Source organism: Mus musculus, chromosome 16 (genome assembly GCF_000001635.26).
Source record: "Mus musculus strain C57BL/6J chromosome 16, GRCm38.p6 C57BL/6J".
NCBI classification, from domain to species: domain Eukaryota; kingdom Metazoa; phylum Chordata; class Mammalia; order Rodentia; family Muridae; genus Mus; species Mus musculus.
This window is the reverse complement of record NC_000082.6, coordinates 16,520,183-16,535,335: the sequence shown is the minus strand read 5'-3', so window position 1 is coordinate 16,535,335 and position 15,153 is coordinate 16,520,183. Positions and strand designations below refer to the sequence as shown.

Here is a 15,153-nt window from a genome sequence, read left to right as displayed (position 1 = left end):
GGACTGAGGGATGCTAGGAGAACCTCTTGGCCAGGTCTGCTTTGATATACTAAATAATCACCTCAGCCATGTGGCCAAGGGTTTGAGACTTAACACTACATTTTCATTTAAAATTTATTTAAACTAAAATAGTAGATATTCAAGGGTAATTTCTTTTTGAAGATTTATGCAAAAACAATTTAGTACAAAAAATGCAAACAAAGAGTTTGCTGGCTTATGTTTAAGGATTTCCAGGCCTTATTTTATTAAGGTTCACAGACATGCAAAGTGGAGATTGAATCTTGCACTTTTAAACTGTATTATTTTTAACTTCCAAGAGAACTGCTTTAATACCAATGCTATTTGGTGTCATTATATTGTTATTAGAATATTAATAAATACAAAATAGAATGAGATTGTTGGGGTCCAGGAATCATCTCACAAACTACATGAACACCAATCTCAGTCAGACAGGGAGAGTTCATTGAGCATATGCCCGGGACTGATCGACCAGGGGCATGGTTCCAGATTCAGGAACTGAACCATGACACTGACTTAAGACCCTACAGGGCTTTTATGTGCAAAATCTACAAATATCTGTGCCAAGTTATTTCAGCAATCGGGATTTAGGGGATTTCCTTAGAAATATGCCTTTGTTGTATACTTATCCTGCTCCCATTGGTTGGGGTATTCAACAGTGGCAGAGGACTTGCCTTGTTTAATATTCATGTCCTAACTTATCTACCAGGATGGGATTTATCTAATATTGATATCTTTAGCTTGTCTACCAGGATGTCAGTCACCCACGTACATGTCTCTTTCTGCCAAGTAGGATGCCAGTTCCCAGGAAGGTCATGGGAACTTTACTTGACCACTGCTTAAAATGGAAGTCTTATTCCAAATAGTTTCATATATTGAAATAGGTGTCTCTCTTATTTTGGGATCCATCCCAGGGGAAGCTTATACCATAAAAGTTGATACACAGGTGCAGGAAGTGCTGCTGGGTGGTTGGTTCAGGCCATGCTTATTGTGGTCAAACAGTTCTACTGACTTCTATTATGATTGCACAGAACATAACAGAATATGTAATCAATCTTGGCATTAGAAAGTTTCCTTATAATACCAGGCTAGCCAGGTAACAGTTACCTAGGCCTTAACATTACTTCTAGGCCTTAATATTTTACCTAGGCCCAACAGAGATTATATTTGTACTATAGAAATAGGTATTTCTCTCAGTTAAACAACATTTGAAAATAAGAGAATTTTCCTTCTCAAGTGAAAATCAAGTCTTCCATTATGTTTCCTACTGTCATTTTTATCTGAACAAAATTAAGTACTAACATCCACATGGTATAGTTTTTCTTTATTGCTAAGATATGTTTATTAATAATTTATCAAAGCTGGCTTATTATATTACATTACATTTAGTACATGGAAGTTTATTTAAAATATTATTTTATTTTTAAATTTTTTTTTACACTCCATATTCCATTCCTCGATCCCTATCCACCCTCCAACTGCCCCACATACCACACCTCCTCCCCACCCCACCCTGTCTCCATGTGGATGTCCCCACCCCACCTGACCTCTAAACGCCCTGGGGCCTCCAGTCTTTTGAGGATTAGGTGCTTCATCTCTGAATGAACACAGACCTGGCAGTCCTCTACTGTATGTGTGTTGGGGGCCTCATATTAGCTGGTGTATGCTGCCTCTTTGGTGGTCCAATGTTTGAGAGATCTCAGGGGTCTAGATTAATTGAGACTGCTGGTCCCCATAAATGATCACCCTTCTCCTCAGCTTCTTTCAGCCTTCTTTAACTCAACAACAGGGGTCAGCTGCTTCTGACCATTGGTTGGGTGCAAATATCTGCATCTGACTCTTTCAGCTGCTTATTGGTCTTTCAGAGGGCAGTCATGATAAACCCCTTTTTGTGATCGCTTCATAGCCTCAGTAATAATGTCAGGCCTTGGGACCTCCCCTTGAGCTGGATTCCACTTCGGGCCTGTAGCTGGACATTCTTTTCCTCAGGCTCCTCTCCATTTCCATCCCTGTAATTCTTTCAGACAGGAACAATTATGGGTCAGAGTTGTGACTGTGGGATGGCAACCCCATCCCTCAGGTGATGTCCTGTCTTCCTGCTGGAGGTGGTCTCAATATGTACCCTCTCCCTACTGTTTCATTTAAGGTCCCTCCATTTGAGTCCTGGGAGTCTCTGATCTCCCAAATCTCTGGTGCATTCTGGGAGGTCCCCCAACCTCATATTTCCTAAGGCTGCCTATTTACATTCTTTCTGCTGGCCCTCACAGCTTAAGTCCTTTTCCCTCACCCAATACCAGATCAGATTCCCCTCTCACCCCCACTTCCCCTCCAACCCCTTCCACTTTCCCTTTTAATTGTATGATATACCAGTTTATATTAGCTTTAAATAAAAATACTAAGACAGACAACTTGTTAACTTCTTAGGTTCCTATTCAGTAGAATTTGTGCTGAAATAGTATCTCTAAAGTGAGGAAAGATGAAGGGTAAGGTGGTGGCTCACTAAGGCTGCCTGCAGAGAGCAAGGAATTCTGTGAACAAGTATACCTGGTTAGTGTGGATTATAGGTATTCTCTACAGTGGTTTGCATAGCAAACATTTTAAATTAATGGAAGCAGCAGAACCTATTTATTTAGAAGAATTCATCCATGTGCTGACATCACTACACTGTGTTAAAGGGGTTTATTGTAAAGAGATAATTAGTTCACATTTCACAGTTTGTTCCAAGTTTTTAAAGTCTCAGAAACCAAACATAATCAATGTTCATATCTGTTCCTGAAGATGAGAAAGGCCATGAATGTACTAGACATTGAGATTCTGCTGTTAAAAACAAACTATCAGCCTCCTATTGTTTTTGTCTCAACGTTTTCTTTGCTTTGCAAATCTTGTCTTACTGGTATTTTATTTTGGTTTTTGTTGTTTTGGTTTGTTCATTTTGTGTGTGTGTGTGTGTGTGTGTGTGTGTGTGTGTGTGTGTGTTTGAAAATAGTCTATGTAGCCCAGATGGCCTAAAACTCATGATCTCCTATCTGGTCCTCATCATTGAATTTTTTGTTTGTTTGTTTTTGTTTTTCGAGACAGGGTTTCTCTATACAGCCCTGGCTGTCCTGGAACTCAATTTGTAGACCAGGCTGGCCTCGAACTCAGAAATCGGCCTACCTCTTCCTCCTGAGTGCTGGGATTAAAGGCATGCGTCACCACCGCCTGGCTCATCATTGAATTTTTTAAAGAATAAATTATTATGTGGTTATAAATTATTATGTTCTTATTATGTGATTTTTAACAAAGAAAGGATTTTAAACATTAAGATAACTCTTATAATTGTGAATATTGACCATACATATTTCTGTGTAAGCTTCATTTGTACTTAAATTTTTTCAAACCTTATTTTTATTGATGGTTCTTAAATGCTTTAACCTCCCTTTTGGCAGACCACCCACCTGAGATAGTGGGAAAGAAAGGTTACGAGGGTTAGGGAGGACATGGACCTGTTTAGAAAGGTTCTTTGGAGCAACTCCTGTCTGTGTTGTTTGGAAATTGGTAGTTCAGTTCATAGGTTAGCAGCAGCAGCTTGATCCACTCGCAAACTCTTCACAGATACACCAGCAGTCCAGTTCCGTAGAGTCAGGTTAACAACAACTGTGACATGACCTAGCAGAGACAGCCAGGCCTCAGTACTAGGCACAAGTCAGCAGGAGGGACCCGGAGGGACACCAGGAGAAGTTCTTAGCTATGCTACTCTCAGCAAAGGGAAGATCAGTGAAGACACTAGATCCACAAGCGTTACACAGCTAGCTGTACCAGCAAGCCCATCTCAGCCCCGTCACTATCCGTAGAGTTCTTTTATACTATTTCCAGACATCATATGTCCTCCACAGGTCTTGCCTTAGCTTATGCATCTGTCTCAGGTGACATCACTTTGCCAATCACCCCGAGTGCACAGAAGTGGTAAGAAACTGCAGCACACCACCATAAGGTTTTTTATTTGTTTCTCTCTATGATGTCCTGACAAATGGCGCTCAACTACACAATGTAAGGTGGACCAACACATGCGTATCCTTAGCAAAGAATCCTTCATTGTCTGTCCTTTCACATGTTTGCTTTAGTAGAACATCCTTTCTCCTGTATCTGCTTCAGTGAAATATCCTTTCTTGAGTCTGCTTAGCCTTTCACACCTGTGTCCACTTTAACAAAACATTCCTTCATGTGTTTGCCTCAGCAAGTTACCATAGAACCCTTAAGTTTCCACTTCACCATTGTCTTAGAGAACGCAGCTGTGACTCTGATCAGTCCTCCAAGGATAGATCTTCCTTTTTCTATAAGTTTTGCATTTGGATGTCATATGGACATAGGATGTCATATGGATTATCTGTTTCTTTTTGCATTGCTTCTCTAGTATGCATGTGATTCTCTGGTTTGCTGCTGTTCTTGCTGAGCTACACTATTGCACAGCAGTAGCTCAGAGCAGTGTCGGTCCAATTACTAGTGGAAAAAATTGGTAGTGTTCCTAGGCATTGGTATTTATGAATAAAGGCTCAGCTCACACCCCTTTCGTAGAGGTCAATGTTAGTTTGTTTTAGTGAGTACCTAGAAATTGGTACTTACAGTGTGAAGCTGCTGCTTACAGTGTACAAGTGCATGGTTAACTGGACAAGAAACTCCCATGGATAGAATTGAAAACCTAGAAACTATGTCTTTGTTTGATTATATTTGTACATTATCTACTTGTGGACAATTGGATTTCCATTTGTAGTTTGATGTGGGAGTGGAAGCCAGAGTCCCAGTTGTGCTAAGCATGATGTCTGCCATTGAAGTCTTAGTGTAACTTCACCTTGGTTGAGCTGTCACTTTTGAGAATGCTTTGCTTTTCTGGCTTTCGTCTATAAAGGAAAAGTGAATGCAATTATATCTTAACTTGTTACATTGGCTAGTTTGCTTGTTTGTTTTGTCCTGTTTTTGAGAGAATATATCTGTGTGGGCCTGACTGTCCTGGAACTCACTGTGTAGATCAGGCTGCCCTAAAACTCAGAGATCTGTCTGCCTGCCCCTGCCTCTTGAGTACTGGGATTAAGGGTATACATCACTACCATCTAGTTTAAATTAACTTCTTAAAGCTTGTCATTTTATTTGTATGAACAGCCAACCTTATTTTTAATTAGGTATTTTCTTCATTTACATTTCCAATGATATCCCAAAAGTCCCCCATACCCTTCCCCCCCACTCCCCTACCCACCCATTCCCACTTCTTGGCCCTGGTGCTCCCCTGTACTGAGGCATATAATGGTTGCACGACCAATGGGCCTCTCTTTCCACTGATGGCCGACTAGGCTACCTTCTGATACATATGCAGCTAGAGAAATGAGCTCTGGGGGATACTGGTTAGTTTATATTGTTGTTCCACCTATAGGATTGCAGACCCCTTTAGCTCCTTGGGTACTTTCTCTAGCTCCTCCATTGGGGGGCCTGTGATCCCTCCAATAGCTGACTGTGAGCATCCACCTCTGTGTCTGCTAGGCCCCAGCATAGCCTCACAAGAGACAGCTATATCTGGGTCCCTTCAGCAAAATCTTGCTAGTGTATGCAATGGTGTCAGCATTTAGAGGCTGATTATGGGATGGATCCCCTGGTATGGCAGTCTCTAGATGGTCCATCCTTTCGTTTCAGCTCCAAACTTTGTCTCTGTAACTCCTTCCATGGGTGTTTTGTTCCCAATTCTAAGAAGGGGGCAAAGTGTCCACACTTTGGTCTTCGTTCTTCTTGAGTTTTATGTGTTTTGCAAATTGTATCTTATATCTTGTGTATTCTAAGTTTCTGGGCCAATATCGACTTATCAGTGAGTACATATCATGTGAGTTCTTTTGTGATTGGGTTACCTCACTTAGGATGATGCCCTCCAGGTCCATCCATTTGCCTAGGAATTTCATAAATTCATTCTTTTTAATAGCTGAGTAGTACTCCATTGTGTCAATGTACCACATTTTCTGTATCCATTCCTCTGTTGAGGGGCATCTGGGTTCTTTCCAGCTTCTGGCTATTATAAATAAGAATAGTCAACCTTTAAAAACTCATAAACCTCATTTTCTCTTCCGTAAAATGATGATGATAAATTTTTATAGTAAGGGTTTAATGAAATGTCTCATAGAAAGAAAGTGCCTAAGAAGCACCTGGCACAAAGTAAATGCTATTCACAGAAAAGGAAAGCAAACCGAGTCTGTAATTTAAATATTGCCATGGAGGCTTACAACATTTAGGAGACAGAAATATTTGACCTTAACAGTGGTGAAACTTGACTGGGCTCAGTGGTGGTGTAAGCTGGGCTAATTTTTTTCCCCCTGTGCAGTGAGATTTAAATAGACATGGTAGAATTTACACAGAAAATAAGGGAAATTCAGACATCTCTTTGGCTTCTCTTCAAGCAATGCTAAAAGGATGCAGCAGGTGGCACTTATATATCTATGAGTTGTGTATTGTACGTACAATACTAAGAGAAAAAGGACCACACACAGCTATCACACACAGCTATTCCTCACAGTGAATCCTAGCACATGGAATGGGTTGGAGGGAAGAGAATGAGAAGGAAGTGGTATGGTTATACTTTAATTTAAAAGAGTGTAAATTTGAATATATATTAAAATTTTTCCATCTGCAGAAAACAAAAGTTATTTCTTAAATGCAAACAACCTGTAGTGTGTATGTGTGTGTGTGTGTGTGTATGTGGTATGTGTGTGTGTGTGTGTGTGTATGTGTGGTATGTGCATGTGTGTGTGTGTGTGTTGCTGACAGTTGGTGTTAAACATATGCTGCACCATTAAGCCACATCTCCACCCATATTAACCATACCTATAAACAATTATAGTTCATGTTAAAATGATTGCCATGAATCCCTGTCAAGTAGGCACCGTTACTAAGAGTCCCTTGTGAATGAATAGCTCTGCTGAAAGAAGAGAGCAAACTTCTGGAATGTCATGCTTGATGTTTTTCTGCTGGGTTGTCAAGTGCCTTTGCCATGCAGTTGCATGCACAGTTAAGCATGCACTCAGAGCTTGTAGGGACTGAGGCAGTCTGCAGTAAAGTACAGGCCTCGACCAGGGTTACCTGGGAGTTCATTAGAAATGAGCTGGGTATGGAGGCGCACAGTGCAGGGAGGCTGTGGGTGAGGCCAGCAGAGACTTCAGAATGAGCCTGTTTCAAACAAAAAAAGTCTGGCTTGTCTCACTGCACAACCGTGTGTGTGTGTGTGTGTGTGTGTGTGTGTGTGTGTGTGTAGTTTTCATGCATGCAAGGTGTGAAGACTATTATAAATGTGGGAAAATTAATCTGTCATCTTCTGTGGTATTATAAATACTTTAATATTTAATTCAGACAGTTTGGGTATTTTATTTATTTATTTTCAGTTCTTCAAGGCTGGAAGAAAAAAATTAAAGTCCTTTCCCAATTATGTAACATATATATTATGATGGGCAGTAAATATTTTTACCAGTTCATCTTCTGAAATAAGACTTTTTTTTTTCAGGAAATTGTTTTGTGCTATTTAGTAATTCTGTGCAGTTTGTTCTCCAAAATGAGTGTTCTGTGCTAAAAAATAAAGTTACAGTAACAAAATGGCACTTGAGGTCCATTCAACTGGAGATGTTAATCTTCATTTCCAGATCTCAAATCTGTAGCAGCTTTTGTCCGGGGCAGCAACTCGGGAGAGGAACAGCTGTGTCCCTGCAGCCTGTCCCAAGGACTGTTGCGCTTACAAAGCATCAGATTCTCAATTGTACTTGAAGATTCTGTGCTGCTCCACTGCGTATTTCACTGTTATAAGTAGATGTCTCTCCATTCTCATCTACTCCTTCCCTTGAGCAACACAGCAGCAGCCCAACCCCCAGGGAGGTGTAGCAAGTAATACATGGGTTGTCCTTACACAGTGAGGTCTAAGAATGCAGCAGTCGGCAGAACATCAGCGGAACTCCAGCCAGTTCCCCACTAATAAGTCACGAGATTTTAAACACATGAGCAGAGAAAAGCCAGATATTTTCTTATTAAATCCGAGTGGATTGTTCCATGGAGTTGTGTTCACTGATGAGGTAAGTAGGTGCATTTTCTAATGTACCTTTCGTGTTGTTTTTACTGTGTGGACTGCTGATGAATCCATGTGCCAGGCCAGAGTTTGGTTTTATTTAAAGTTAAAAATAAGCCTCAGCTTCTTGTTTTCACCTACAGGATTAAAATAACTAGTCCATCACAGCATTTGTCTTTTTTAGGAAGCTTTCTCGCACTTAGGAAAATAAAAAATTGTTTGGTTAATAAAAAACAGAATCCAACTAAAAATCTTGCTCAGCTGCCAAGAGAAGGAGTGCAGATGACAAAACCAGTTTCTCCGTTTGCTTCCGCTTCTGGTGTGAACAAAGTTTAGAAATATTTCTGATGGAAAAGAGGACGTGTGGCCTGTGGGTCACACAAATTACGACAACCTCAGTCTTGCCTAGATAAAGAATTCTGAGGGAGTTTCATGTTCCTTGTTTAGGCATGTGAGATAATGTTGTAGAGACTCGGTGTGGCTGTTGTTGTTTTACTTTGTTAATGGTAGTGTTAAGTCCCTGTGGTTTCCATGCATATTGCAGAGAGTGAATTCAGAAGAGACTAAGTCTTCTAAACAGAAATGAAATTCCACTGTAAAGTAAAAGCATAATCAGTTAGCCAGGCATGGTGCTGCACCCCCTAATCCTAGCACTTAAGAGAGAGGGGCAGGCATCTCTCTGTGAGCTCAAGGTCAGCCTGGTCTATGGAGCTAGTTTCAGGACAAAGAAACCCTGTCTCAAAAGACAAAAGCAAATTGTAATCATGTGATAGGAAGTTATCTCCTAAAAATATTGTTTTAAACGGAAATGCGAAGCTGGATCTGTTAGCTGGACTGGAGGGTTGCCATGGGTTCCCCAAGCTATAGAGCGAAAGAACGTGTCTTAGTGGCACCCCTCCAAAAAAACCCAAACACCAAAACTTTGAAATCTGGCTAAGAAGTGATTTTATAAAGCTTTCACCCCAGCACTTTTGAGCGAGAGGCCTTAGGGTCAGCAGGTCAAGGCCAGCCTGTGTTACATGAGGCCTTGTCTCAGAGGAGGAGAGCTGGAGAGCTGACTGTTACTCCAGAGGACCCAAGTTCAGTTTTCAGGATCCATGTCAAACATTTTAAAATCTATCTGTAACTGCACTCCAGCTCTACAGAATCCAACGCCTGCACTGGCCTATACACACACACACACACACACACACACACACACACACACACACACACACAATTGGAAAAGGAAATAGAGACAACTTAAAAGAATGGTTGACATGAACTTATTTTTTTCAGCTATTTTCTTTCTGTTGTGGTGTGTCTAGAGCCATATATTCTCCTGAAAAATGCCACATGATGGGAAATATAGCTGGGAGTCCTCAAAGTTGCCAAAATTCTCTTACTTGTGGCAACTTTCATTCCTTCCTTCCAGGTCAGAGGACACATTGCAGAAGTCGGGTGAGGCTATTCTTCCACAGCTGTCCCTACCTCTGAAGGACCCCATGCCAAGCCCTGCTCCTCTCCCTCCCAGGCAGAAAGCAGACTCCTGCTTCCACTTCTCTTGTGTGGCATTCAGGGCTTCTGTAAGGGCTCCCTGGTTGCTATAGTAACTCTACTTGTGAAATTTTAAAAGAAGAAATGCAGCAAAAGGGAAGTAACTTCTCTCATTCCATCCATTAAGTTCTGTTTTTCTTGAAATAACTTCTATCTTCAAGCAGTTTGTTATGGTTGGAACAAATCTATGTTCCCTCCTGGAAGGTGGTTCTGGGGCAAAGGGAACCAGTATTGGAACTGAGAACGATGCCAGCATTGACAGCACTGTTGGGGAGGAGCATGGCAGCAGTGTGGCCTTCATGGTGACCTTTCACAAGAAACCTAACCGAAAGACAGTAGCATTTCCTCATACATCAGTGGGTGATTTTATTTCTTTTAAGTCATGTAAATACATGTATATGGATTTAGTGTATCTTTTCTCATATTTTGTTTGAGTTCTTTCTATCTTTCTTTCTTTCTTTCTCTCTCTCTCTCTCTCTCTCTCTCTCTCTCTCTCTTTCTTTCTTTCTTTCTTTCTTTCTTTCTTTCTTTCTTGTTGGTTTTGTTTGGTTGGGTTGTTTTCATTGTTTGGTACTTTTGAGACAAGATCTGGCTAGCTTGGAATTGGATATGGAGACTGGGATGGCCTCAAATTTATAGCACAATACTCCTGCCTCTGGTGAGATTATAGGAATGCACCTGCAATTCTGGGCTTTGTTTAATCTTTTAAAATATAATTTAAATGTGTGTGGGTGTTTTGCTTGCATACCTGGTGCCTGAGGAGGCCAGGAGAGAGCAAGTGAGGCAGTAGGACTATTGTGCAGTTCCCTTAAGAGGTAGTAGTAAGCTGGTCTTGTTTCTTTGAACCTTAATTTTATTCACTTATTTCCTGTAGTATGATGTGAGTTCATGAGTGCAGGCAGCAGGTGCCATGATGCAAAGGGGGGAGGGGTGTCAGTGGACAACTTAGGAAGGTTTTCTCCTTCCACCATGGCATCTGTGCTGGAACTCAATTCTTTAGGCTTGTACTGTGTTGTAGCTTAGATTAGATGCTAACTTGACACACCTGGGAAAAGGGAACTTGGAGGCAGGGTCACAGGGGGCCTGCACTTTACATTACAATTGACAGGAAAAGACAAAATCTCAAGAATTATATTTATTTGTGTGTGTGTACACATATAAGTGCATGCATGCATCAAGCACACATGAATGGGACCAGTGAGTTACTCCATGCAGCTCATTTTGGTTTGGAGAAGTGCATAAGGAAAGACAAAATGTGCAGATAAACAAGACAGGGAAGTGGAGGCCAACAAGACTAGCTGAAGCCTGTTTATAGAAATTGATTGGCTAGTATTTTAGCAACTGGAAATTTAATTTGGAGAAACTTACCAGAAACACTAACTGGAAAATTAAATATAAAACAAATGAAAATCTACAAAGTCTGGAAAGATTTCCTCATAAAAAAAAGGATATATATTTTCTTTTTTTGTAAAGAAGCAGCGACATATTCCTAATAAATGACTTTTTGCAAAATGGGTGTATCGTAGGTTTTGCTTTTCTTTTTCAGAAGTACTATGATCTCTTTCAATTCATAGAACACTTCTGACACCAAACTTGAGCATCTTTCTCTAACACCAACTTTAATACTCCAGCCTTTCCTTTGACACTAACCAGGTGTCCCCTATTTTAATTCTGATACTACGATCCCCTAGAGTTAGCCTCAGAACTCAGAGGTTAAATACACAGATCCACAAGACTGCTTCCCCTTCTGACCAGCTGGCTGTGTGGAAGGTTCTGTTTCTTGCTAATGTCCATGACTTGATAGAATGGCTCACAGAACTCAGGAAAACTCTATACTGTCAAAGTTACAATAAAGGCACAGAAGTGTGTCAGGACACGGGCTCCACCTCCTGACATGTGGGTATGCATAGTCACCTCAAAGCTGTGGGAAATTGTCATTGACAGGTTCAGTCATGTGGACATGAATTGATAAATTCAGCCTCTCCCAGTGCTGCAGACCCTTTTGGTCCCTGTCTGCATAGAATGGGTCTCTAGTTGCAAGTGGACAAGGAGTTGGCGAATGACAGACAAAATCAACACAAGAGGTTGTGTAGAATCTGAATGTATTTTCACAAAGTGTACACCAGTCTTATATAATACAGAAAACAGAGGGTTAGGATGTCACAGCAGGCAAAGTACATTGAAGTTACCTGACACAAAACAAAGGAATGACTTCAAAAGGACTTACAGGAACCAGATAATATTTACAGTAAAGATAAAACAGCTCTGCTTAGGGTCAGCTAATGACAGGTAAGAATTTCACACCCTAGTCATAATTTGTGCTACTCCTTTGAGCCTTGTGAAAGCTAGCACCAGGGGATTCTGCTCTAGCAGACCTTCTCATGAATAATGCAATACCACAACCCCCCTATTTCCAAGGCCTTGATAAATTCTTGTATGAGTGTAACTTGGCTGTTCTTTTAAGTATCTATGGTGAATCATTTATCAGAAGAATTCACCAACTTGCTTCTAATGTGCAATGTAGCCTGCTATACCTGGCTGTAGAGAAGATCCCTGTCTCAGTGGGATTCCCTAACTCTTACATGGTAAACCCACCTAATAGCTAGGCCATTGTGTATTCCCTTGTTTGGATGAGACTGGCTACTGTCCTAAGTAATCACTCTGCAGTCTAGCTCTGAGCTATTCTGGCTCCGTTCTTTGTAATGCCTAATTAGTTTCACTGTCTCTACTAGAAGTAAATTTGAATGTTACTGAATAGGTAACCTTCTCACTGAATTCCTACTGAATTCCAAGTTTGTTGACTTCAAGGATTTTCTAGGATGATGGAACACTGGCGAAGGCTTAGCTATGTCAGAATTCAATCTTTAAAGACACTTGTAATAAAATAATACTAAAAGAGAGCACGTGGATCCGTACACCAGATTAATGCGGGGATAGGGTATGAGTATAAGGGTTATGAGAATGCCAAGGTTCCAGGAGGTTGGGTTTCCGTGAAACTCTTTGCCTCATGAGTGCTTCCAGGCCTCTCGGCCTGCCAAGCAGACTTCACTGGACTGTGCGTAGCATACCAGTTCTTCTTCTCAGAAATTGTAATAAAGGAATGGGATTTGAAAATTTGAAATTGATCTTTCTGCCAAGGAGCCCCACATGAAGCTATCCAGGGTCTGCCTTTATGGAAACACAAGAGGCTCCTGTCACCCAGGAAACTCCAAAGGTTTTTGGAACCCACTGTTAGGAGTATGTGATGCTACTGTTTCTAAGAAATTTTCAGGAGATGCTCTTGACAGAATCCAGAGACAAGGATTAAATACTATATATTTCTGTGGCACAAATCGATTCTAAAATCAACTACTCTTACTTTCCTCATCTATCCATGAAGAGGGATCCATGCTTGGCATATAAATATTGGCTGTGACTTAAACATGGTGCTATGAGTCTAAATAATTTCATGTAAAATGTTAGCAAATCTTTGTGGTACCTATCTTTTCTCATATTGGCAATATTTTAGCTTACTTGTTCAAAATCATAGGATTCATGTCATATAGCTTCCATTATAAATACTAATTTGATTTAAGCCAAGAACATAGTTCTCAGCTTGAGGATATTCAAATTTAGGAGAAAGTTTAAAACATCTCACCCCCATCTGAGAGTCTGATGAAACAACTTGGGGCTCAGGCAAAGTGTAGTCATTTCCTTTTTAAAGGTTCTATAAGTGATTCTAATGGTAGTCATTGCTGAGAACCACAAAATGTAGTTTTCCCATGCAGTACATATGTCAGGAAGGTACTTTTCACTAAAGACATTTGGAAAAGAGCTACACAAGGCAGGTAGGGTTTGGGACAATAAGAGAATAAATATAGCACTGCTATTCTGAGTGTGTGTGGAGTTGGTTGTAAGCTCAAGTGAGTTAGGTGCTATTAATGAGTTTCATGATAACCAAGACTTTTATTTGCCCAAGATCAGACTGTTAGTTAGGGACAGAACCAGGATTACAAACCAGGATTAGTTTGTTGCTTTTATTAGGAACTGCATGCAAATTTTTATATAAAAGGTTAGATCATGAGGACTATGTCCATAGAGTGAACAACAGCGCATGTGTCATAAATGAATGTAACTGTCCTCCAGTAACTGACAGAAGAGATGAATGTAACTGTCCTCCAGTAACTGACAGAAGAGGTGACTAGTGAGAACTAGTCTGTGGCCTGGACACTGCAGACCCATGACTACATATTGGAAAGTTATTTCCTTGACAGGGTAATGATCTTACAGATCCTCCTTGGTACCTCTCTTTGCTGAACTGTTTCTAGTATTAACCTTTTCTCCAATAGTTCTCATCCTTTGGTAGGAGAAAAAAATGGCACATATTCCATGTCTAGAAAGAAAATGATCTTGAGCAGAATTCTTAAAATGAATTTGAAATCTAAACTCACCCTGTGGACATTCATTATTATCTTGAGTTTTAAAATGTAAAACTCCATTTAAAAATCTGAAATTACTTTTTAAATTTGGTTTTATACTACAGTACAGTGTTTATAATGATTTTTGTGATTGGTGCTAAAGTCTAAAACAATGTTTTTATTTGCTCTTTAAAATCACTGTGCTAACCAATACCCCTCATAGTTTTGCCTCTAGTTGCATATGTAGCTGAGGATGGCCTAGTCGGCCATCAGTGGAAGGAGAGGCCCTTGGTCTTGCGAAGATAATATGCCCCAGTACAGGGGAACACCAGGGCCAGGAAGCGGGAGTGGGTGGGTTGGGGGGCAGGGCGGGGGGAGGGTATAGGGGGCTTTGGGGATAGCATTTGAAATGTAAATGAAGAAAATATCTAATTAAAAAAGAAAAAAAACAAAATCACTGTGCTACTTACAAAGTGATGAGTAGAATCTTTGTCAGTATGTAACTATAACATGGAAGTCTCTCTCTCTCTCTCTCTCTCTCTCTCTCTCTCTCACACACACACACACACACACACACACACACACACACACACACACACACTTATGATGTATTAAGAGTGTGACTGGACGTTCACTCAGCTTATCAGAAACTGCAGCCATGTAGCTCAGACCTAACAATCATGGGGAATCTGCCATAGCATGACCCTGGATTCTAGATAGAATTTGCAGGATTCTTTAATAGGGGCATTTTGTAAGCTTCAGAATTGAGAATCAAGTATAGGTCAGAATTAGGAGGATCAGGAAGTTTGCTAAAGGTCCAAGGACCTGGAAAGTAGGTGAGCCAGGGGCTCAAAGCTGGCAACAGAGGAAGTGACCTGCATTGTTCTTCCATCTGTTGAGTTATCTCAAATCAAGACTGGACTGTTCTCAGCATACATTGCTCTTGAATAGTTAATAAATCATTATTAATAAATAAATAAATACACGCTTTTTACTATGCATTGTTATTAAATTATTAAATGGCATTGTCTGGGATACTGGGTCTTTGAAGCTCCTGTCTATATCATCTGGGCAGAAACTGAGATCATAGTAAGCAGAAATATAATCAATGTAATCACCTGAGTATCATAGTAAAACCGA

The 15,153-nt window shown here is 40.5% G+C and overlaps 1 protein-coding gene across 11 annotated transcripts in view; it reads left to right on the top strand.

The window, feature by feature from the left end:
* Fgd4 (FYVE, RhoGEF and PH domain containing 4) overlaps nucleotides 1–15,153 on the top strand; it is a 183,625-nt gene that overhangs the window by 65,199 nt on the left and 103,273 nt on the right. Inside the window, exon 1 of one of the 11 annotated variants that reach the window (XM_006522025.4) lies at nucleotides 7,521–8,087. The exons of 9 other annotated variants lie outside the window; for them this stretch is intronic. In XM_006522025.4, the coding sequence (XP_006522088.1) occupies nucleotides 8,065–8,087 (23 nt within the window). In that variant the 5' untranslated portion in view covers nucleotides 7,521–8,064. Of the gene's footprint in view, nucleotides 1–7,520; nucleotides 8,088–15,153 lie in introns of those variants that run through there. One more of the 11 variants, NM_001301818.1, reaches the window with a different exon arrangement.